The 23118-nt window shown below is 52.8% G+C and overlaps 1 protein-coding gene across 1 annotated transcript; it reads right to left on the bottom strand.

Annotated features, from left to right (window-relative positions):
- Window positions 1-4171: 4171 nt before the first annotated feature.
- Window positions 4172-13052, bottom strand: Shh (sonic hedgehog signaling molecule). Its single transcript, XM_027428633.2, has 3 exons — window positions 12753-13052; window positions 7694-7955; window positions 4172-4929 (listed from the first exon to the last, which is right to left on the bottom strand). The coding sequence occupies exons 1-3, from the start codon at window positions 13050-13052 to the stop codon at window positions 4172-4174; spliced, it is 1320 nt and encodes a 439-aa protein (XP_027284434.1).
- Window positions 13053-23118: the final 10066 nt, after the last annotated feature.

Here is a 23118-nt window from a genome sequence, read left to right as displayed (position 1 = left end):
TTGGGAATCAAGCTCTAAGAGAAACTGCTATTTCCTTCCTAATCCCAGGCTCTTATTTTGGGGGATTTGCGAAGTTTCTTTTGGGAGGTAGTGGGTCTGGGCCTGGGATATTCTCTCTGTCCAAGCACATCTTTGATTGACATTCAACTTTGCTATTTCACCACCAGGTGGGGTGGCTGCCCACTGGCCTGGGCCCAAACCCTCTGAAGTCTTCTCTTGCTCTCAAGGAGGAAGGCACTGTGTACAGTTCTGTGAATTCTAGTGAAAGACACCCCTGCTTCTGGTGGTAGCCGGCCTCTGCATCCAGGTCCCTGTCCCTAGCCCCAAAGCCAAATTTTTAAAAAATAATTTAAGTTTACCTTATTGTACATTAGTGTGAAGGCGCCAGATCCCCTGGAACTAGAGTTATAGACAGTTGTGAGCTACCATGTGGGTGCTGGAAATGGGACGCAGATCCTCTAGAAGGACAGCCAGTGCTTTCAATTGCTGAGCCATTGCTCCAGCCCCAATTTCGGTTTTTAACTAAACGTGAAACTCCCTGATTGGCCATGCTAGCTGGCCAGCAAGCCCCTGGATTCTCCTGTCTTCATTGCCCCAGTGCTAGGGTCACAGGAAAGCACTGTGGTCCAGGTCTTTTATGTGGGAAAAGCTGGGAACATGTTTGCTTCCTCAAGTTTGTGTCATGAACACTATGCTTACCAAACCTCCTCCTCAGCACCTGGTCTGGATCCTACAAAGAGGCCTAGAAACAGCCTTATCCAGAGCAGTATATATCCAGGGCTCCACAGGCCTCATGATCTCCGCTCAGCAGCAGCTCTGCACACAGGCGGGAAGGAGGCCATGGGCAGTATGCTGTGAGCATGCCTGGTGTGTTCCAGTGAAACTTTACTGGTCAGCACTCAACTTCGAGTTTATGTAGTTTCAGGTGCCATGAAATAACATCCTTTAGATTCTTTGTTTCAGACATTTAAAGGTGCTAAAAACAATGTCAGCTCCTGAATTAGGTGGAAGTAGGCCTTGGACTAGATTTGTCCCAGGCCCATAGCTTGCAGCCTCTGTCTTTGAATGTATTTCCAGCAGAGTGCTTGAACAAAGCCAAGACCAGAGAAGCAGCTTGTGGTTTGTTCCTGTGGAGTCCTGTGCAAGCCACATCCCTAGACACTCACACAGAAGGTTAGCCTAACTTTCCTGAGTCTTAGGGAGCCCTGAAGGCTGAGTATGAGCCAGCTTCCCTGTGCTGGCCTGAATCTCTGGCAGGTACTTGGGTACTTTCTGGCCAGACAGACCTTGCAGCCACCAGCATTCTTTGCAGGTGTGTCCCACATTTCCTATTTCAGTGTGATGCTGACAACAGAGGGATTCCACCAGGGAGGACCACTCTGCCACCCTCTCAGCAGCTGAGCCACGTGCCTTCCTGCACAGGGGACATTCCCACAGCTCGACTCAATCCACCCTCTCAATGGGATTTTCCTTTCACATTTGCAGCTTGCTCTCGTGGAAGGACATGAAGAACGTGTGTGACAGCACAGGATAGGAATTATGTCACAAAACCAACATTGCAGGAAATCTCTGTGATTTCTTAAATTATTCAAACCATATAGTACAAAGATAACAGTTTTGAGAACATTCTAATGCAGTTTTTTTTTTTTTTTGAGAACATTCTAGTGCAGATGAGCACGTGTGAAGGAGGAGTGGCAATAAGCGTTACAATACACCAGTCCTGAAAGAGACACAGTGCTCTGGTAGAGCAGGATGGCCTGCACCACAGCCTGTTTCTGTCACCTCTATGTGATGTGATGCCTTTCTTTATTCCTATAGAAAGATCTTTCAAAGGACTGGGAGATGGGCAGCAGGACTGCATCCGACATCTCCAGGAGCAGACACTGCTTGGAGTTTAATGTTCTGTGGTACCTTTGTTTCCACCTCTTAGTCTATGGCAAACTGTTGGACGGCACAGGTAGTTGGTCAGGTTGATTGGCATAGGCAGGGTTGTTGGTGTGTACAGTCGTTCTGGTTTGCCTTTGCTGGCCTAGTCAGAAAGGACCAAAGAAGAGAATGAACAATCAATCCCAAGAGGCATCTGGAACATATGCTTTGAAACCGTTTACTACCCTTGAGACCAAAGAAAAATCTTTTGTGGACAGAAACCAAAGCCTGCCGCCGCCGAGAGGGTTGGCCTTGTGGAAGCAGGCAGAGGACAAATCCCTGGCCCGAGGCTGCTGTAGTGGGCACAGGCTCCCGGGCAAACCTCTGAGGTTAGGCTCTCACCAAGAAGCTCTTCAGGGCTGCAGGTACCCACAAAGGCATCTCCTTGGGAGTCAGACCTGCCAGGCAGTTAGAAACTTCACTTAGTGCTGCTTCTTAAACCAGGGCCAGCCCCTGCACTGGCTCCATCTGCCCAGAGATCCCTCTATCTGGTTAAGCCTAAGTCACAGAGTAAGGCTTACTTTGATATACTAAAGAACCGGGAGTGAGCCTAGGCCTGGGCCTTAACCACGGTCTAAGTCAGAGTCCTCTTGAACACACTGTCAGGCATCAGTAAACTGGAAGGGATCCTCCAACTAGACCTAGCTAACACTGGCACTGACTGAGCCCTGGGGATACACTGCAGGCTTTGCCATTGTTCCAGATAGACCTGGACCAAGAGATACTAAGTGGTCAGAGGACCCTGGTAACACCCAGCCTCTAGCAGGCAGCTTTCCAGGCCCAGGGGGACAAGTTATTCCAAAGACCATGCTAGGAGGGTTGAGAGAGCTAAGCTCCCGTGGGACGCTGTCTGGAAAGGACACAGCATCTTAAGCTATGGAGCCTGCTCCCTACTGCCCCGAGACCACAAGGTCAGAGAAAGGCACCCAGTTACCATGCAAAGGAGTCTGTAGATGCTGGGCCTCACCTCTGGGGGCTTGGGGACAAATTGTCCCCTAAACACCACCAACTCTGGGGAGTGTGGACAGAGCTTTGCCTAACAAGCACAGGACTGAGGTCTCTCCAGTGAAGAGAGCAGACAGTGGATTTGTTCTGTTGACTTTGGTTTCTTAAGCAAGTGGGTCTGAATTCACAGTAGCAACATTACAATTCAACAGAATACTGGGGCTGCAGATTTCCCAGAAAATGAAGCAAAAAAAAAAAAAAAAAAAAAAGGGTCGCAACAGGAATTCTCAGGAAATATCTACTAACCACTGGGTGCGTGGCACACTTTATTTCTATAAAACTATTACAAAATATTCAAAAATACATTTTAGTAAATTTACAGCAGTTATTTCTCAGTTTATTAATGCAAAAACATCCTTTTATTCTCTGTACAAACTACAGGCTCCATCCTCGTGGGCTCACTGCTATGTGCGCTTTTAAAAAATATTATTTTCTAATAAATTCTTTAAAGTTAAAAATAACAGAGTTCTTCCAGTTTGTCAAAAAAAAAGTGTGTATGTGTGCATTAACAGTCTTGATTTCCAAGAACATGACCAAAGTGGCAGATACAAAGCAAATACAAACCATGAAGGCAGTACAGAAGACGGCTGTTACATTGGAAAATAGTTAAATTAAAATAATATATTTTCATATTTTACACTATTTCAAAAATGAAATGTCATTCAGTTAAGTATTGATCTCTCAAAAATCTAATTTACAATTCTGTGTATAAAAATATAATTTGTGGACCCCCATGGAGCATGTTTTAGTTTACACTTGCCGAAAAGCAGGACCCTAGCAGAAGAAGAATGCGGAGTTTTGCCTTCTGATGCGCAGGACGAGGGAGTATAGAAAAATAGACTCTCAGCAGGTTGCTTGGCCTCACAAAATAATCTTTCCCCCCCTGTGAGTACAGTTCACACGATAATAAATTATCCAAGACACAAACTAGTTAAGGCTCTTGAAGGTCCGTTCATATTATTTAAAACATCTATACCAAACAAATAAATAGCCAGGAGAGGAGAAAATAACCCAAATAAGACAATAACGAAAAAAATTCAAAAATACATATAAACTAAACACAACAACAGAACTCCCCGGGGTCTTTGCTTCCTTATAGCCTACTTTGGACTGTCCTACTTATTATTATTAATAATTATTATTCTTATAATTAAAAGTCTCCTTCCGGTTGCTTATCTCGAAGTCGCAGTGGCTCCCCGCCCCGCCCGCCCCCACACCCCCTGCCCAGTCCCCTCTGACTTCAGCTGGACTTGACCGCCATTCCCAAGGGATGCAAGGTCTCGCTGTCCAACAGCCAGGTGCCAATTTGGTAGAGCAGCTGCGAGTACCAGTGGATGCCCGAGGCCGGCCCTGAGCCCCTCGTCTCCGCTGCGGGTTGGGGTGCGGGGATGCTGCCCCCACCCCCGGCGTCCGTGCGGGCGGGCGCCAGCGCGGCCAGGAGCGCGTGCGCCAAGCGGAAGGGCGCGAAGGCCCGGTGTGCCCAGCCGTGCTCCTCGATGACTGCGTAGCACGAGGCCAGCACACGGTTGATGAGGATGGTGCCGTGCGCCGTCAGTGGCGCGTACGCGCCCGCGGCCTCCTCGTGCAGCGTCACGCTGTGCACCGCGGCTGGCAGCAGCCGGCGGTCCCCGCCGCGTTCGGCCACCACGTACACACGCTGGCCGGGGCGCACGCGGCTGGCGAAGAGCGCGTTGGGTCCGGGTGCGGGGCCCGCGTCTCCCGTATCGTTGTGCGGCGCCACGAAGAGCAGGTGCGCAGCGGTGAGCAGCAGGCGTTCGCGCGGCTCCCGGGTCTCGATCACGTAAAAGACTTTCTTGGCGCCTTCGTCGCGGTCCAGGAAGGTGAGGAAGTCGCTGTACAGCAGCCGGCCCTGGTCGTCAGCCGCCAATACGCGGTCTCCTGGACGTAGGTCCTTCACCAGCTTGGTGCCACCCTGCTCCAGGTGCACGGTGGCGGATCCCGGGAAGCAGCCCCCAGATTTGGCCGCCACGGAGTTCTCTGCAGGGAAGAGAGACGGGGTGTTGAGTGACAAAGGAGACAGGTACGCCCGGGGTGTTCACGTGCGTGTGCGTGTGCGTGTGCGTGGCCGTGCAGTCCCTGCCCCACTCGGCTCGACCAGGGGCGCGCGTGTGATGGGCAGGGGAGGCGTGTTGGCGGGGAGGGGGGCGGTGTCTCGTAGATCCTGACTGGTCTAGCACACACCGCCCTGCGCCAGCAATCCCAGCGACCCAGGGGCTGAATTCAGACGACCCTTCAAGACTGCACCGGCACCAGGAAAAGTTAGCTGGCATCTCCTGCAGGAGGCGGGGTGGGGGTGGGGGCGAGGGGCACTCCCAACTTTCCTTCTGCCTCCTGTCCCATCCCCCTCTCTTGCACCAGCCTCGCCGCGAACCCAGAAGGATATTTACTCTCCACTTGATTCCTCAGGAAGCCTCCTTGAGCTCGCGCGGGCGCCGGGCGCACCCTTCTCTCTCGCGCCCGCTCTCCCGCCCGCCCGCCCGGACCGCAGGGCGCGGCGCCTCCCAGTGCGCGGTGCGAGGAGGCTGAGCCTGGGGAACCCGGGCTCTCCACCTCACCCCCGCCTCTGGCTTCCCCAGTGAGGGCCTTGGTTGTTGGCCAGTGGATGGCCAGGGGGTGGGGAGCAAAAAATAGCTGTAGTCGTTGTAGCAACTGGACAAACATTCCAGAGGTTTGCCCGAGGTGTGAAAGCCCAAGACTTGTGTGGATTTTCTAATTAAAATCCAATAAAGAGCCGGGTATTGTCATTGTGATTTGTGGGACAAATAGGAGACAGCCTTGGAAGAGGGGGCACTTCCATTTCTCCCTCTTCCCCATTTCTCAGCTCACTCTCCAGCTCGCTGGCCGCCCCCTCCCTATTTGCTCAGGTGCAGCCCCCCTCCCCCTCGTGCAGTTCACACACAGGGACTCTCCAGAAGCCCGGGCCTCACAAGGCACTATTTGCACAGCCAGGCCTCTCTTCCAAGCACTCGAGATGTGTATTTGAATTTTAAATGGCCAGGCCTGCTCAGAGCTCTGGAAGCGCGGGTTCTCAAGGCCCCTTGACTACCCGCTTTACCCAGCCCTCAGTAGCTCTCGGAGGCTCACTGTCCCGGAGGACAATAATTGAGGATGGGGCGGAGCGCAGGGGGCCAGGGAGGAGGGGTGGGGAGGTCCCAGTCTTCTTTGCATTCCAATCTCCAGGATCATGCTTTTGGCAAATAGAGATTGCCAGAAAGAATCTTCCTGCTGGAATTACAGAAGGCTTTTAATCTTCTCATCGGTTTCTCCGGCATGAAGTGCGGGGCTGGCGGTTGGAAGCACTCCATAGCCCCCCGGAATGCGACCCCGGGCTCTAGCTAGCCGGAGTCCTCGAGTCGCACGACCCCGCTTGACACACAAGGCGCGGTGTCCCAGCCCGCGTGCGCAGAATGCCAATGAGCTGCCCTCCACGGCCGGGGCCGGCCGGGGTCTGCACTGCCTGCGAGAGACCCTCGGAGCCGGATTACCGCTGCTCATTTGGGAGATCCCCTGGGGACTCCCGCCAGAGGGGCTCCAGGAACCGGGGTGGCAGGGAGGCCTTGTGTGTCCAGCACAGACTTGAGGTCCAGGGAAGAGCTTCCTCAGAGCCTGGGTCACTGCCACCTGCGTTTCTCACCCTGGCCCGAGAGGAGTGCCCGCTCCAGGGGGGTTCCTGGAGCTGACACCTTCCAACAGGCCTTCCCGTCACCGCTCCTGCGCGCGTCCTAGCTAGTTTTTGTTGCCAGAGCTACACTTTTCTTTACCTAGTCAGTGTGTTTCTTGATGTTTAGTTTCCAGCTAGTATGTGTTGTTAAAATACACTTTGGGGAACTGGGGAGCGGGAGGGGGCGGGGCGGGGCGCGGCGGTGGGGGAGGACAGACCTTTACGTAAAAGTCACCATGAACTGCCCTGCCCGGGCCACACAATCCCTAGAGGCTATTGCATGTGTGTTGGCTGCCTGCCTCCCTAGCTGTTCCTCCCCGCAACAGAGTGTGGCGTTGCAGGCCCAGGGAACTCCGCCTCTGGCTGGGGAACTCGAACTGGCTGGGGGCAGCGGCTCCGGTGGGATCGCCTTAGGCAGTCTAGCCAGGGGCTTTCTGCATGCCAGCTGGGCTTCTAATAGGAACGGATGCTTCTGGGCTTGTGGCCTCCCGAAGTTGGAAGTAGAGTTTATTACTTCCCACCAGGTCTTTCCCCCACAGACTTAGCCAGTAAGTTAAGTTAGTTTTGAATCCACAGGAGCCCAGCGGGGAGGAGCCAGTACCTAGGTTTATGTCCTGGACAGCCCCTTCGGACCTTGGTGTGTGTGTGTGTGTGTGTGTGTGTGTGTGTGTGTGTGTATTGGGGGTGGTGGTGCTGGCAGTAGGTTAAGCCCTAGATGAGAGGGAAGACCAAGGTGAGCTCTGGCTAAACCAGGAGAGTCTTAGGACCCCCTTCCACAATGCTCTCTGACACCTATGTCTCTATTACCGAAGCAGGGGGTTCCAGAAACCACACAGTCTGGGAATCTGGACATGTAGAGATGCTGGCCAGTGACCTAAAAGGTTGCAGAGGTACCTGGCTGGGGTGCGGTGGTGGGGTGTCTGCCATAGGATATATCCCCACAACAGAAATCTACTCATTTTCAAGAGCGTTCCTCTCTTTTCATGGCTTTTATGCCCCTCCCCCTTTTCTTCCAGACCTTCTGGTGGGAATGGTTGGAGGTGGAGGGTGGTGCAGAAAGGCCACGGGAGACTTGCTTACCCGCTTTCACGGAGCAGTGGATGTGGGCTTTGGACTCATAGTAGACCCAGTCGAAGCCAGCCTCCACAGCCAGGCGAGCCAGCATGCCATACTTGCTGCGGTCCCGGTCAGACGTGGTGATGTCCACTGCTCGGCCCTCGTAGTGTAGAGACTCCTCTGAATGGTGGCCGTCCTCATCCCAGCCCTCAGTCACTCGCAGCTTCACGCCCGGCCACTGGTTCATCACAGAGATGGCCAAGGCATTTAGCTTGTCTTTGCACCTCTGTTGGGAGAAGGAGGAAGTCTAAGTGACAAATACCTTAGTTGGTAGTTTCTCTACCAACCACAGACCTGGGACCCTGGGGTGGAGGCATCGCTGCTGCAGGAGAGGCGGGTTCTCCAGGAAACCAGCTGAGGGCCTGTCTCCAAGGCAGAAACTTAGATGCAGCTACATGGCCAAGGAATAAGAGCAGCTTTTCCTTGAGTGGGATCCCAAGTGTATCTCTTTAGTGGGGCAGAACTTCTGGTGCACTTTAAGAACCGGAAACCCTGCATTATTTGTGGAGGCCAGGCCTGCCTGGCCTGAAGAAAGCCAAGGCAACACTGAGGGGTAAGAAGCAGCCCAAGGACAAGCAAGCAGGTGAATGCGGGTGTCCAGCACAGGCAGGGCCAGAGGACAAACATTCTTGGTTCAGGCAGCCACATTCTTTCCCCCAAGGAGCTCCTCTCTGCCAGGCTTGTCTGGGGCCTGATTGTATTCGTGTTTTCTTTGACCGGTTCTCTTCCTCCCCTCTTGTTTTCTTGGCCCTGCACAGAATGGTGTCCGGCAAGTTTGAAGAGCAAACTTAAGAAGTGAATGGGGGTGGGGTGGGAAAGGTAGGGGGATGGGGAGCCAGAAAGGCCCAAGGCTTCCGAGCTCTGCCCAAGAGGAGGTCGGCTGTGGAACTCATGTTACTCCACTCCTGCCTTGCAGGGCAAGGTGGAACTTGGGATAGTGGGGGGCACTCTTGGCCCACATTTTAAAAAAGGTGTAATAAAAGGGAAGGAGCTGAGTCCTGTGTGTGTGTGGGGGGGCAGGAACTCATTGCTTGGAAGTTTATGGTGGCATGTTGATTGGGGCTTTGTGGCTGGAGACAAAATGGCAAGGGCACATTACCCAGAGAACTGGACCCCAGTGGAGGCAGGGATGATTTCAAATTGACTTCTGCAGAGGGTAGGGCTGATCGCCCACAATCCCTTAGGCTGAGAGGATTTCGGGCAGGTTGCAGGGGTGGGAGAATGACCCCTAGATGACAGACTCTAACTGTAGCCAGGAGGACTCTTGAAAGGACTGTTGCCCAGGCCTTTGGGGACAGACAAAAGGAAAAGTCATGTATACCTGGCAGCAGTAAAGCCCAGGAATATGATTGTAGAGTTAAACACACAATAAATAGGAGGGGTGTAGTAACAACAGGTCCGCTCTGGCAGGTTTCTGGGCCTGCCAGCGGTTTTTCTTTAGGAGAAAAGTCCAAAGGACAGAGTTAGAGTGAGGTCACCTTAGGGACTGAACGCGTTTCACATGAAAATCAATAAGTAAACCTGGGTCAGTTTAAAACTGAGATTCGAAGTCACTGCGCGCAGGCGCACACCACGGTACGCGCAGCTTATCTCCTCCTTCATTCCTGCTCGTACTCCACCCGCTCCCTTCTCTCAGCAGGGGGAAGCCAGCGAAGTAGCTTTAACAAGCTGCCTATCCCGCAGCAGGGGCAAGCTAGGGTAGGTTGAAGAGGGCTCCGGAGCTGCACCACTAGGGCAGACGCGGAGAATCCCAGGCAAAGAACTCCGGGCAGAGATGGGCCCTCGACTCGGACAGGCCAACGCCGATTGTCGCCTGAGTTGGCACCCGGTGCCCCACAGCCCTCCCCCGCACCAGGCCCTGCGCGACTCTGCAGGCAGATGCAGGGTACTCCCCCGCCCGCACTGGGAGGGAATGTCGCAGGCAAAGCCTGGAAGCTCAGCCCGGTTATTAATTCATTGGGTCGTGTGCCGCTAATCAAGCCCGACTCTGTGCAGCCACCGTGAAGCCCGGCAGGGTCACTGGGGCCCGGCTTTGTGTCTGCGGAGGCCAAGTTGTTCCTGGGCCTCCAGCCCACCTCCCGGATCTGCACACCGGTGCAGTTCATGAGCGCAGAGCAGGCAGGGACTGTCACCTCCAAAAGTGGGCTTCCCACATTGTGAGAGAGGCGGTGACCCACTTCAAGAGACTGTACTTTCTAAACACACCCCACTCCGTTCTTCCCCTCACGGGGGCGGGGACAGACCCCACTCTTCAGATCCACACCTGGTCTCCTCTTCCCAGCTAGCACCGAAGCACGCAGGGGACGTATTCAGCCAGGTTCCTCAGGTGGTTCCCCCTCCCCACCTGAGCCGGCAGAGCCCTCAGATCAGGCCCCTCGCGGCCTCCCACCCCAGGCCCCCTGGCCATGGGCACAACAGCCTGGCACTCTCTGGGGCCTGGCCTGCGCAAGGAGAGTGTCTGTCTGCGCTTCCCTCTCTGGAGTTAATATTAACCAGGAGCTCCCGCGATCCAGAACTGCTCTGAAAGTTCCACTGGGGACGATCCTGCCATGGTTGAGGGACTTGGGCTCAGTCACCTTAGAGAGACAGACTGGGAGGCAGGCGAGACTGAAGAGAGGGCTCAAGAGGGGCTGGCCGATGGCAGGTTCCCAGGAGAATGCTCAAACCCTGAGCCCGAGATCCTCTGGTTTCACCCCTTCACCTCTAACCTTCCTCCCGTTCCCTCTCAACTCTGCCAACCCGGAATAAGAGGCTGGTGAGGGTTGTACCAAGGAGAACTTCCAGACTGCCACCTTTACAGCCATCTTCATCTTTTGGGGGGAATCTTTGCGGGGTGGGTGAGAAGATCCTGGCCTGGCCTTCCCCACCCCCACTTCTGCTTCTCTAGCCTTTTTGTGTTGGGAACCAGAATAGCCACTGCCCAAGGGAAAAAAGTATTTGTTTTCGTTTCGTTCGTCTGAAGGAACTTGACAGAAGGTCAGAAGTTCAAATGCTGCTCGCGCGCGCACACAGCGGCGGCGGCGGCGGCAGCAGCGAGAGTGACCCGGTGTAGGGCTGCTGGGCCTTGGGTCCCGGGCCAGGAGGACCGGAGTGAGGGAAGGGACGTAGCTGGGGGTTTCCGTTTAGGTCGCTAAAGCAGGAGGGGCCGAGAAGGCGGCAGAAGAGTTGCAGCCCAGGTCAGGCCCGCCGAGCTCCTTGCTCTACGACTCCTCCCAGCTCAACCCCAGCCTGCGCGCCGAAGGGAATGAGCGCGCTCGCTCGGAGCCCTGCGCTCCGGCGGGGCGCGCTCGGCGCGTGCAGAGTCAGGGACAAGCAGCCAGAGCCCGGCCCCGCGCGCGCTGAAACCCTAGCCGCGGGATCGATAACGCAGGAGTAAGTGGAGCTGAAAGGCGTCTGCCACGCCACACGGCTCGGCGCTCTCGCAGCTCTGCAGCACGCAGAGGCCCGGCTCGCTGGGCAAGGGAGCCCGCCTGGGAGCCCCTCGCAGACCCACCCGGGCCGAGGGACCTTGCGTGTGCTCAGCAGGCCTCTTTGCTTTAGCATCGTCTCCCTTAAGCGTTCCCAAGGACCTACTCGCCCTGAGATACAATCCCCCCGGAAAGGGGGGGGCGGGGAGCTGGGCAACCAGGGAATAAACGCCCGGGGCTGGCGGGAGAACTCGCTCCTGCAAGCTGCACCAGCCCGGCGCCCCGCGGCCCGCTCAGAGTTAACTGTGGCTCGTGCAGCTTCCCGGCTCCTGCGCGCGCGCCCACACTCGCGGTCCAGATTTAAGGTGGTCGGGAGCAGATGAGGGAGATGGGGCAGGGGAGAATGGCCCTGTCCTCTGTCTCCAAGACCCCCCTCTCCTTGCTCCAGCTCTGGCCTGCCACCCTAAGGCTAGTCTACTAGGCTTCTCAGCCAGCAGATACCTGGTAGCGAGCTGCGCGTCGCAGAGCAGGCAGCTCCACGCTCGCTCTCTCCAGCCCCCACCCCCTGCTCCTGTGCCCCGCCAGCGCCGCTCCACCAGCCGCTTGGCGCACCTAGCCCTAAAGGTAGGACTTGAATATTTTAATAGGGCAGTAAAAAGGATGCTGACCTATATTTGCAAGGAAACCCATTTCCAGCTTCAGTCCTACGTGCATGGAGTTTCAGAAAGTCTTGATTTGGCTGGGAGATTGACAGCCTAGAAATCTCAAAGGAGGTGGGATGAGAAAGAGGATCATATTTTGCTTTGCCCTATGTCCATCCACCCTCGCCGCTACTAATATCTATTTATTCTCTTCGAATTCTTATGCAAGCAGGTTGAAAATTAAAGCGATTGCAAAACCAGCAAGTTCCAAGTCCCTCCCCTAAGGTACCGCGGGCTCTGGAGAACAGAGGAGCATCCTTAAAGAAATATCAATACATTCCCCCTGATCGGCACAATTGGGGACGACGGATCGCAGTCAGGCTATGGGATACAGTGGGGACAAGGCGAGCGCCCCCGGAGCTCCTGCCTTTTGTCAGAATTGCCCCCTGGCTTTCCCAGTTAGAGTTCTTTGGTGGTGGCAGCGTAAAGGGTGGGGGTGGTCTTGGGGAAAAAAAAAAAAACAGAAAAGGGAAAAGTAGGAGCTAGGAGCTGGAATGCTCCAGGGTGTGTTTGTAATGCCCTGGAGGCCCCTTGAAGTGTAAAGGGGCATCCCCATTCCCTCTATTTTCCGTCCCCGCTTGGAAAAGGCAGATACCCCCAGAGTGAAGGTCTCTCCAAGTTACAAGCTAGAATAGACACAGATAGAGGAGGCCACCCCGGAGACTAATTAAATGAGGGACGAAGCGAACCCCATCTTCTGGTGCCCCCACTCCACCCAAACCCTAAACTTCCTGCTGGACCCTTCACCTCCTTTCTCCTCCCGGAAGAGGAGTGCTAGGTGGGCAGGTGGGTGGGGAAGGAGAGGGCCAAGCCGCCTTCCTACCTGCCCAAAGAGCAAACAGCAGGGCTGACTGCTTGGTCACACGCAATCCCCCAGGGGAAGGAGACTGTTTCCCACCCGCAGTGGGTCTCTACCTGAGTCATCAGTCGGTCTGCTCCCGTGTTTTCCTCATCCTTAAATATGATGTCGGGGTTGTAATTGGGGGTGAGCTCCTTAAATCGCTCGGAGTTTCTTGTGATCTTCCCTTCGTATCTGCCGCTGGCCCCTAGGGTCTTCTCGGCTACGTTGGGAATAAACTGCTTGTAGGCTAAAGGGGTCAGCTTTTTGGGGTGCCGCCTCTTTCCAAACCCCCTACCGGGCCCGCACGCCAGCCCGGGGCACAGCAGCAGCGAGGAAGCGAGGACCACCAGAAGACATCTGGCTAGCAGCAGCATCTCGTCTGCGGAACCCGAGGACTTGCGAGCTGTCCCCGCGCGGTCTGTGCGCGAGCGGGTACGCGCGGGTGTGTGCGTGTGCGCTCCTCCTTGCGCTCGGCTCTCCCTTCCTTGCTCGGCTCGTTCGTTCCCTCTGGCGCTGCCTGGCTCTTTCTCTTCCTATATAACCTTGCCTGCCGCTGCTGCAGGGGACTTGTCTCCGATCGCCACCCAGACAGGGGCTGCGATGGCAGGCTGCCGGTCCTTGGTAACGGAACACATCGGAGTTGGGTCTCGAGACAGCAATTAAAAGACAAAAAGAGCCTGATTTTAAATGGTAGCAAGGCTGGAGAGCTTGTGAGACAGGCTGCCTTTCGCACTATATTATAGCTGGCAGGGGCGCATCTGATTGGCCAAGCCGCACAAGCTCGTCTTCTGATGTTAACCCTGAGAAAGACTACATTCCCCCCCCTCTTGCTGCTGTGGCTTTATTTTCACCTGAAGGCTTCCAGTTCAAAAAAAAAAAAAGAAAAAAGGTCTTTACTAAGGTAAAGGTGGGCGGGAGGGAGGAAGCCTATTTATTGGAATAATATCCCTCACTGCCGGCTTTGTGTGCATGGTTGCTTCCCCCTTACTTCCTTTAGAATGGTAGATGCTTTGGTTAGAGCCAACATAAGTTTTTAAAGGACAGTCCAGATGCGCCCCCTCCAAGCTTCAACCATCAAACATTCTCTCAATTGTTTGAGTCCAAAGCTGCCTCACTCTTGTTTACCTTATTTGCACCCTCACCCCCAGATGTGAGTGCACAGGCTAGATGTCACTGGGTTGTGAAAAAAAAAAAAGCTCACCCTGAGTGTCTCCTGATTATTTAGCATCTTTAGGTAGAGGGTAATCACAAGTGGCGTGACCTAAAGCGTTGCTGTTTTAAGTGCCTTGGGGAAATTTGAAAATACTGTCCTCTGTTGTGTTTCAGTGAATGCATCCTAGGCAAACCTCTGCAGATGGATGCATCTGAGCTGAGGGGCAGGTACAGTGGGGACTGCAGGATGGGGTAGGGTGCACAGGCCCAGCGTGTCTAGGTGCTACACCTCAGCATAGGGATGGGGGAAGGTCAGGCTGGTGTGTGCCTGGTGGGTAGAGGCCATTGTGCCTGGGGCAACGGAGAGTGGGCAAGGCCCACCCCTACAATCAGTCCCAGCTAAGTGCAGGCCTGGGGTAAGCTGAATGTGGAACTCAGGTTCCTCACCACAGCTGGCCTTACACTGGAGCTCTGCAATCTAGTTTTCAAAGACAGAAGCTGGCCAGGTGTAGGGGCTGCAGACTGAAGATGTTAGGGACCGAGGGGACAGTGTTCTGATCATAGAGGGACATCTGAGAAGAGGACAGGCTGTCTAGATGTCAGTATTGTTTGAGTGTCCAACCTTCTATGTTTTTCAGAAAAAGAAAAACCTCAAGAAATAAAATACAGAATTCATTGTTTTAATGCATCATAGGCTTCGGCTCTGGCCCTTCCCCCATCCTCCTCACAGTCAATGATTCCTCTAGAATGGGCAGGGGGGGTATTCATGTGGAATGGAACAGCAGTCCAGAGGACTGAGTTCCCATGGGACCAGCCTCTCTTTCTTGATCCTGCCCCATTTTGGGGGAGAGGTCCATCAAGCCTGAAGCTCAGCCCTCAAACAATGGGGTCTTCCAGCAGCTCCTTCTGCTGAGAAACTTGGTTGTTTTGGGGTTGATGGTGGTGTAGGGGAAAGATGCTTGCTGCTGTCTGCGGTCTGTCTCGGCAAGCAGCATGGACAGTGCCTCACATCCCAGGTTAGGTGGGGGTTGACCCAGGCTCTATCACCTCACCCCTGGATTTTCTCTCCTTTGATTTGTGAAGGCCAAGTGCAGATTCCGGGTGGGAAGCAGCCCTAGCTTCATGCAGGCCAAGTGAAGAGCCAGACTCTTAGCCTGTGTCCTGTGTGTGCATGCCTCCAGGAAAATGAGCTACAAAAGGGAGCTGCTGTTCTTTACCCAGGAGGGTAGACCTTCGTGGCATGTGGCTGTCATATCACCTCACCGGGAGGGAGGCGCTGGGCCAGACAAGACCTGGAGCCTCATCTTGCCTCAGTCTTTTCTCACTTGCTGTGTGTGTTGGCCTGCACTCTTTTCTTGATATCTTTGAGTTTGGACTGGTGAGTGGATCCTGCACCTGTAGATGGCTCTCCTCAGAATAATATGGGTTGGGTGGATGTGCATTGGAGGCAAACCCTTTAGCTCAGCGTTCCATGTGGGCACAGCTGGCTTTGGAGTTCCCAGACATGATGAGCTCCCTCTTGGCTGTGGGAATGGAGAGTGACTTGGTTCTACACTGGCCTATTGCCCACCCCCACTCCATCTCTAGGGACAACGGATGCTAGTTTCAGAGAGAGCCTGGTAAGGGCTGGCCTTCTTGAAGCCAGGGAGGATCTTTATAAGAAAATAAAGATTCATTATAAGCCCTGTTGTTCTTTTACCTTGTACCTAAGGGCAACTTGCTTCCTGCTCCAGGCTGCAGAAATGCTTGGATAAAAAGCAATCACTGTTCATATTTGTTGTCTTGAAAACAAGATTATGAGCCTAGCCGGGGGGTGGTGGGGTAAGTGCGGCGTGTCCTCTGCCCTCTTCCCGATGCATCCCACCCACTCCCCACTTCCCAGACACCAGACACCCGCTGCCTTCCACCTCCAGACACCAGATGGCTCCCTCTCTTTGCCTTTCCCCTCCAGACCATTGGGGCCCCTCCCTGTGCCTGCAAGAGGTTCCAAAGCCCAGCCTCTGCCTGGCGGGGCCAGAAGTCCCCTTAACTCTCAGGGGCTACTTCTTATTTATTTGACTAGTTCAGCTATTCTTCCTGCTGGGTTTTGCAGCCTTCTTCCCCTCATTCCATCCTTCCACCCACCTCTCCTTTCTTCACTCTGAGGAGGACTGGCCAGCCTTTATGTCTGCCCCACCCCCCAGGAGGCGCAGTTCTGGGCATGGCCCCTTCCCCCTTCCGGCCCCTGACGCTAGATGGAGTCCTCACTCTGCCTTCAGCTTTGGCCTGCCAGGTTTGGGAAATTCCACAGTCTCTAGTTGGAAGGACCTTGATGCAGGGCTAGGCTCTTTGGTTCATGCTCCTCTTGACTCTGCCACCTGTCTTTCCTCTGGACACTTACTTTCCTTTCTCCCAGTTTGAGCCAGGGATCGCAGTGCATCCCAGCACTTCCATCCAATCTTCAGCAGGGGCCTCTTTTTTCTTCTAGCTTCCCTTTCAGTAGATTTCTCTTCCTCTCAACAGCTCTGTGCCATCTCATTCTATCCAATCACCCAGTTAGGTCCATTTTTCTTATGGAATTTTTTCAATTTTGGCAAATAGAGTTTCGGCTGCTCCATTTTGTTCTCTGGGGTGACAGCCAGGGGACAGGAAAACGCCACAGTCAAGGAGATACACTACAGCTAGGAAGCAGCTTCTGGGTTAACTGTCAGAAAGTCACATGGATAAGCAACACCCTGTCCATGGCCTCTTGGTCCTCCAGTAGCGTCTTCTGGCCCCCACACCTCAGTATAAGGTGTGGGTGTTTCCTCTTGGGTCCAAATCAGCCTCAGCTCTGTGGAGGTGTATAGTCTCTAAGTGGTTTCTGATCCACTACATTTGTGACTTGGAAAGAGGGACTCAATGTGGGCAGGTGGCCTCATGACCCAGAGGACCAAGGGATGGCTTTGGATGTCAGACCCAGTTCTTCTGACCCTGATCTGGGCAATCCTCTACCACAGCTGCTTTGGTACCCCACCATGCCACTGCCATTTCTCCAGTCTTGGAGCTACTGAAGTGCAGATGCCCTTGGGAAAGGTAATACATTAAGCCTGCACATTAGAATCATCTGGGGAGATTTGAAAAAAAAATATGCCAGCCGACAGCTATGGGGCCTTGCTTCCAAACAATCCAATCAGAGTTTCTGCTTTGCTAACTCTCTTGATGGGAATCCCCAAGACCTGGGGCAGGGGAGGGGGAGCCACCCGACTGCAGCTTTCAACTGGACTGGGGATATTCTCTAGTCTCAGGAGGATGCTCTTGGGTCCCCTGGAGACCCTCTTCTATGGCTGCTCCTGGCATGGAACAGCACACGTGACTTCATAGGACGGAGCAAAAGACTGGAAGTAAGCTTTAACGAGTTGCTTATATTTTTAGAGAGCAGTGTTGAGGTGTAGAGAGGGGCCTGTGTGGGGGTGAGGGGGTACAAGCGATCAGGAGGTTTGCAGTGCTGCAGCAGAAACCATGTGTGTGGGGGGCAGGAAGCTGTAACAAGTCACTCGGTCCAGAGTAACCACAGGTCTAGATGCTCAAATGCTGCAGGTGGTGTGTGTGTGTGTGTGTGTGTGTGTGTGTGTGTGTGTGTGTAATGGGGTCCCTGAATTTGGATGCTCTTCAACACCTCCACATTGAGGAATGAAGAATCAGACCATTTTTACCTTCTTTCGGATTCTGGGGAGCCCCGCTACCTGCTTTGACCCTCTCTGTCTGCAGCCTCTTGCCAGATAAAGCAAGCAGTAGAGCATTACATCATCTACGTATCTTCCGCCCAGAGAGAAGAAAGCAAGAAGGGCTGGGTGCTGCTGTGTCAGGTTTAGGGCCAGCTCTGTATGGGAGGGGCTATCTAGATGCATGTTGCCTGGGAGTGGGTGCTGGGGTGTGACATGGAGACTTGTTCCACAGCCATTCATCCTGTTGAGGCTCCAGGCTGTCGAGTTCTCACCCTGGCCCCAGAGTCACTTTGGCTCCTATCGTGTCTAGAGTCTGTATTAGTTAGAATGTAGATTCCCAGTGTGCTGGTTGGATTTTTGTCACCTTGACAAAAATCTAGACGTATCTGGAAAGACTCTCAAGTGAAGAACTGCCTCCATCAGATTGGCCTGTGGACAAGGCTGTGGTGCATTTTCTTGATTGGTGATTGATGTGGGAAAGCCCACCCTGTTGTGGACAGTTTCAGCTCTAGGCTGTTGGCCCTGGATTCTATAAAAAAAAAAAAAAAAGAAAAAAAGCAGGCTGAGAAAACCGTGGGGAGCAAGCCAGTAAGCAGCACTCCTCCATGGCCTCTTTATCAGCTCCTGCCTCCAGGATCTCACCTTAACTTCCTCTCTGAGGCACTGTCATGTGGAAGTGTAAACCAAAACAGCCCCTTCATCCTCCAAGTTAATTTCAGTCATGGTTGTTTATCACAGGTGCAGAGAAGCAAACTAGGACAGCCAGTCTTTTTAGAAAGTCTTGGAACCCTGGGTAAGGTAAGGGATTCCCTGGAAATTTCTGACATGCTATGGAGAGAGAGTCTTGGGTCTCTGTGTGACAAGAAGAGGCTCCTGCTAGTCCTTTATACCCAATCTCTTTGAAGTTCTCACTTATAAAATGAGGGTCTGAAGCTGAGGGCTCCCCACTGGTAGCCCTTCCTGCGGCTCAGTCAGTCGGGGAAGCTGTGATCCTAACCTCAGGAGAAGCTGTGGGCCTAGGCCACAACCACGTTTTAGAGGGGGAGAGTGAGAGCCAAGCTCTGATCTCCTTCCCCTCTGGATAGAGAGGTCCGTGCTGCACCCTTCTGGCCTCCGCACAGGCCGTGTGTCTTGAGCAGCCTGATCTCTCCACACCAGGACCAGCTGCTATCTAGGAGTGACCATATCCCCCATGGCCTGGGTACAAGCTGTGTTACAGCTGCAGGGCCCATCTAGAGCCCAGGGCAGGAACAACAGCTCCAGGAGCTGGAGGGGCGTCAGTCTTTTCCTTGCCTTTGAAGGGCAGGCTTCCTTTTTTGCTGTCTTGACAGAGACCCGACCTTCCTCCTTCCCAGTGCAGCTGTGAGCCAGAGGCAGTAGAGGCTGGTGGTTCAGGCCTGCTGTGATACAGAGAGGGGCAGAAAAAGGGCTGGCTGGAGGAAGCCAGGTGGGTATGGAGGGTGAGGAGGTGAAGGGAAGCGCTGGGTGTGTCCAGAGGTGGAAGCAGCACAGAAACGGAAACCAAGGATGCTCAGCAAACACTTGAACTGTCCAGTGGTAGGCAAGCCGTGGGAACCTGACTCACTCAACTGGCTTCTTGCTCTGTAATGTTTCACACCCTAGCATCTAGGGGGCTTCAGGCAGCTAGAAAACCAGGAGGGCTGCTCTGGCTTACTTCTTCCCCCGAGGCAAGGGGATTTTGCAGAGGATCTTGTTGACTGAGAGTGGTTGCTCACTCCATATACAGCCACTTTCAGCAGAGGTTGTGCGGCCCTTCTGGGTGGTGACCAACCCAAGGAGTCATGTCAGAGTGGGCACCAGAAGCCTGGGGTCAGGTGTGGTGGGCAGACACTGAGGGCATGCTGCAGAAGGCAGCTTGGGCTCCAAGGAGAGCGTTCCTCCTCCCCTCTTTTTTTTTTCTCACCCGCAGTCCCCTCCTTCAATGGCTGTGAGATTCTGTCTCTTTGGGGGTTGGACTCTTTATTTTTGACAGTCTTACCTAGAGAGGCTCTCCACGCCTGAAGTCACATGCCACCTAGAACTTAGGTTAGTAGAATTTTCTTGCTCAGTGTTGCTCATCTCTTTCAGTTGTACTTGGATTGAATGTCAATTTACCAACACAAGCAACCCTATTAAGGAAACTAAAGCACAGTTTGTATATTCTATCTGACCTCACAGGGAATCTATGGCAGGAATATCAGTAAGCGCGATCCCTGCCTCAGAGTCTGCCTGTAGATCTTACGACTGTGAGGCTTGTGACTGCATCAGCAGAGGGGAAGCAGGCGGAGCAAAGGTCCCGAGTACCAGGAGCAGATGAGGAAGCTTGAACATACACTTGGAAAGAGCAGCTGCAGAGCGATGTACAGGTCTTGGGGCTCAAGCAGAAAGGGACCCAGAGATTCCGAGGAGAGAACTAGGGGTGTCTGAGAGCAGTTTCCCTCTGCTGCTCAGTCCTGTGGCTCCTTGCATAGGAGAAAAGGGACTGTCCATTCTCCATGAAACCTCCATCCTCTCCCTTGCCCTGGAGGGGCATGTCTCCTCACAAAAGGCAGGTGACCTCACCAAGGCATGAGTGGTCTGTGTGGCCCTGATCCTCAGTTTCCTCCCTTCCTAGTCTGATATAAGAGTGTTTCCAAGAAAAATACCATGTGCCCAATATTGGGCAAACACCCAGGGGTTCAGGAATAGACATGTTCAAGATGAGTTTTTGTGATTCTTTTACAACTAATGGAGCCATCTCCCTGTTGTCCTCAGAGGTCATCTCATTTTCAGGGCTCCAGCTTTTCTGTGGTGGCCTAGATGGGTACAATGGCTTATAAAGGAGAGATTTATAAGACTAGTTCATTTTATTGTTGCAGGCATAAAATACCATGACAAAAGCAGCTTAAAGGAGAGTTTTTCCTGATTCACTTCTGGCCTATCATGACAGTGAAGTCCTGACGTCAGGATCACGAGGCGCCTGGTCACACTACATTTTCGATCAGAAAGGAGAGAGAGATGAAAGCTGTTGCAAGGCTCGCTTTCTCCCTTTTCTACAGTGCAGGACCCAAGCCCAGGGAATGGTAGCCCCTACAGTGGGTGGGTCTTCTTACCTCAACCTAGTAATCAAAATAATTCCCTATACGCATGCCCAGAGACCCATCTTCCATGTGGTTCTAGATCTCATTCAGATGACAACTGAGATCCATCATCATAGCTTCCTGATGGAGCCTCATGGACAGGCCCTTGTTTAGGGTTCCTTAGTGGCCTGCGCATTAGAACCATGAATGCCAGATCCCATTGCCTTTGGTTGTGCTTCTTATAAGGGGGCACACGGCCAGGCTTCCACTCACATACCTGCTAGTATAAAGAACAGACAGTGAATCTGGTGACTAAGGCGCTGCTTTCTCCATTGTCCATTGCAGTTTTGGCAGAGTTCAGTTTTATTTTCAGATTATTGGTGTATGAGGTTCAGGTAACATGTATTTCCATGCAGATATCATGACTGTCCAAGGCTGAGTCTATGTGCCAACCCTTCTCAAGGCCAGGTGCTTCTATCTGAGAGTCTGGCAGCTGGCCTCCTACGTGCTGGGCACTGAGTGCTTGGCTAGCCTGGCTGCATGCTCAGTCTTGGCCTGTGTGCCCAGTCTATATGCTATGCACAGTAGGCAACTTAAAACAAGAGTCTCATAGAGTGGAGACTAAAAGTATGTGGCTGGCTGGTAGCCTTTGTTTTGTTTAAGCCCCAGCTTTCTTTTGGTAGCTGGGATGGCACTCAACCCCAAGAAATATCAGAAACCTTGGCTCTACTTGACAGTTTTTTTAAATTTAAATTAGAGACAATCTTGTTTTACATATCAATCCCAGTTCCCCCCTCCCGTCTTCCCCTGCCCCCTCACCAACCCCTCTCACACCCCCTTCTGCTCCCCAGTGAGAGTGAGGCCTTCCATGGGGATCATCAAAGTCTGTCACATCATTTGGGGCAGGGCCTAGGCCCTCCCCCATGTGTCCAGGCTGAGAGAGTTGTCTCCTTGACAGATTGCAGGGTGCCTTCCCATTGGGATCTCATTGGGTCCCCAGCATCCCTAGTATAAGACAAGGTGGGACACCATGTATATTTCATAGCTGGTGTTGGGAGATTTCCAGAAAGATTCCCAGTCAGAGGGTCAGGACCAGACCTGAAAGGCTTTTGTTTGGCTCCAGGTTGATATGTCAGAGATGCTGGGAACTTTATTCAAAGCATTTGAGTAACTTCAAGAGGGAAGGTTCTAGATGTATCTTCCGCTCCCCATTACTGATCTTTGAAGGCAGAGCACCTATAGAAGTCTTTGCCTTTGCCATAGATACCTTGGGCAGGGATAACTCCTGGTGAGTTTTGTATGTTCTTCTGCCTGACACCATGAAGGTGGCCTCCAGCCCTCTCAAAGCCTGTTCATCTCTAGCTGCAGCCCCCAGATTTCTAGCTTACTGTGCTGTGGGAAGCTAACCAATAGTCTGTGTTGTTTCTTATATCCATATTTCATGCTGGGGAGTTGGTACTTGCCTTCTGACATCTAGGCTGTTATCAACACATCTACTCACTTCTAGAAGAGTCTTTAGGGTATTGGTTTCATTCATCTTCATAGGTCCCTCAGCTAAGATGATGTACAATAAATATTGATCACTTGATGAAAGTTTCTTATCAGTGCAACACACGTCAGTAGTTTCTATTTAGAAAGGAAACCAGTATGTAAGAACAACCTCAGGCACCACCGCTGGCATTTGGCTTCACTGGGACAAATGTGTGAGGCCAAGAGCAACTCAATGTAGGATAAGCCAATTGACTTTCAAGAGGCCATTTCTTTAGCTTGGCTAAAAAGGACTTTCAACCAAATTGAGTTGTAACTTTGAGATACCATCTTATACCTGTCAGAATGGCTAAGATCAAAAAGTACTGAGGACAACTTATGTTGGAGAGGATGTGGAGTTAGGGGAACACTCCTCCACTGCTGGTGGGAGTGCAAACTTATACAGCCATTTTGGAAATCAGTATGGCAGTTTCTCAGAAAATAGGGAATCAATTTACCTCAAGACCCAGCAATACTTCTCTTGGGCATATACCCAAAGAATACTCAATCATATCACAAGGACACTTGCTCAACAATATTCCTAGCAGCATTATTTGTGATCGCCAGAACCTGGAAACAACCTAGATGCCCCTCAAATAAAGAATGGATAAAGAAAATGTGGTTCATTTACACAATGGAGTATTATTCAGCTGTAAAAACCAATGACATCATGAAAGTTGAAGACAAATGGATGGGACTAGAAAAAAACATCCTGAGTGAGGTAACCCAGACTCAGAAAGACAAACACAGTATGTAGTCTCTCATAAGTGGATATTAGGTGTAAAGCAAAGGATAACCAGACTACAACCCACAGCTCCAGAGAAGCTAGGTAACAAGGAGAATCCTAAGAGGGACACATAGTTCACTCTGGGGGCAAGGGTGTCGGTAAAGGGGAGGGGATGGGGATGAGAAAATGAGGGAATAGGATGATGGAGGGGGGAGGGACAGAGAGGGAGAGCAAGGGAAGAGATACTTTGATAGAGAGAGCCACTATGGGATTAAGAAGAAACCTGGTG

The sequence above is a fragment of the Cricetulus griseus genome, chromosome 8 (assembly GCF_003668045.3).
Source record: "Cricetulus griseus strain 17A/GY chromosome 8, alternate assembly CriGri-PICRH-1.0, whole genome shotgun sequence".
NCBI lineage: Eukaryota > Metazoa > Chordata > Mammalia > Rodentia > Cricetidae > Cricetulus > Cricetulus griseus.
The sequence above is the reverse complement of the archived record's forward strand: the minus strand, read 5'-3'. Positions and strand labels throughout refer to the sequence as shown.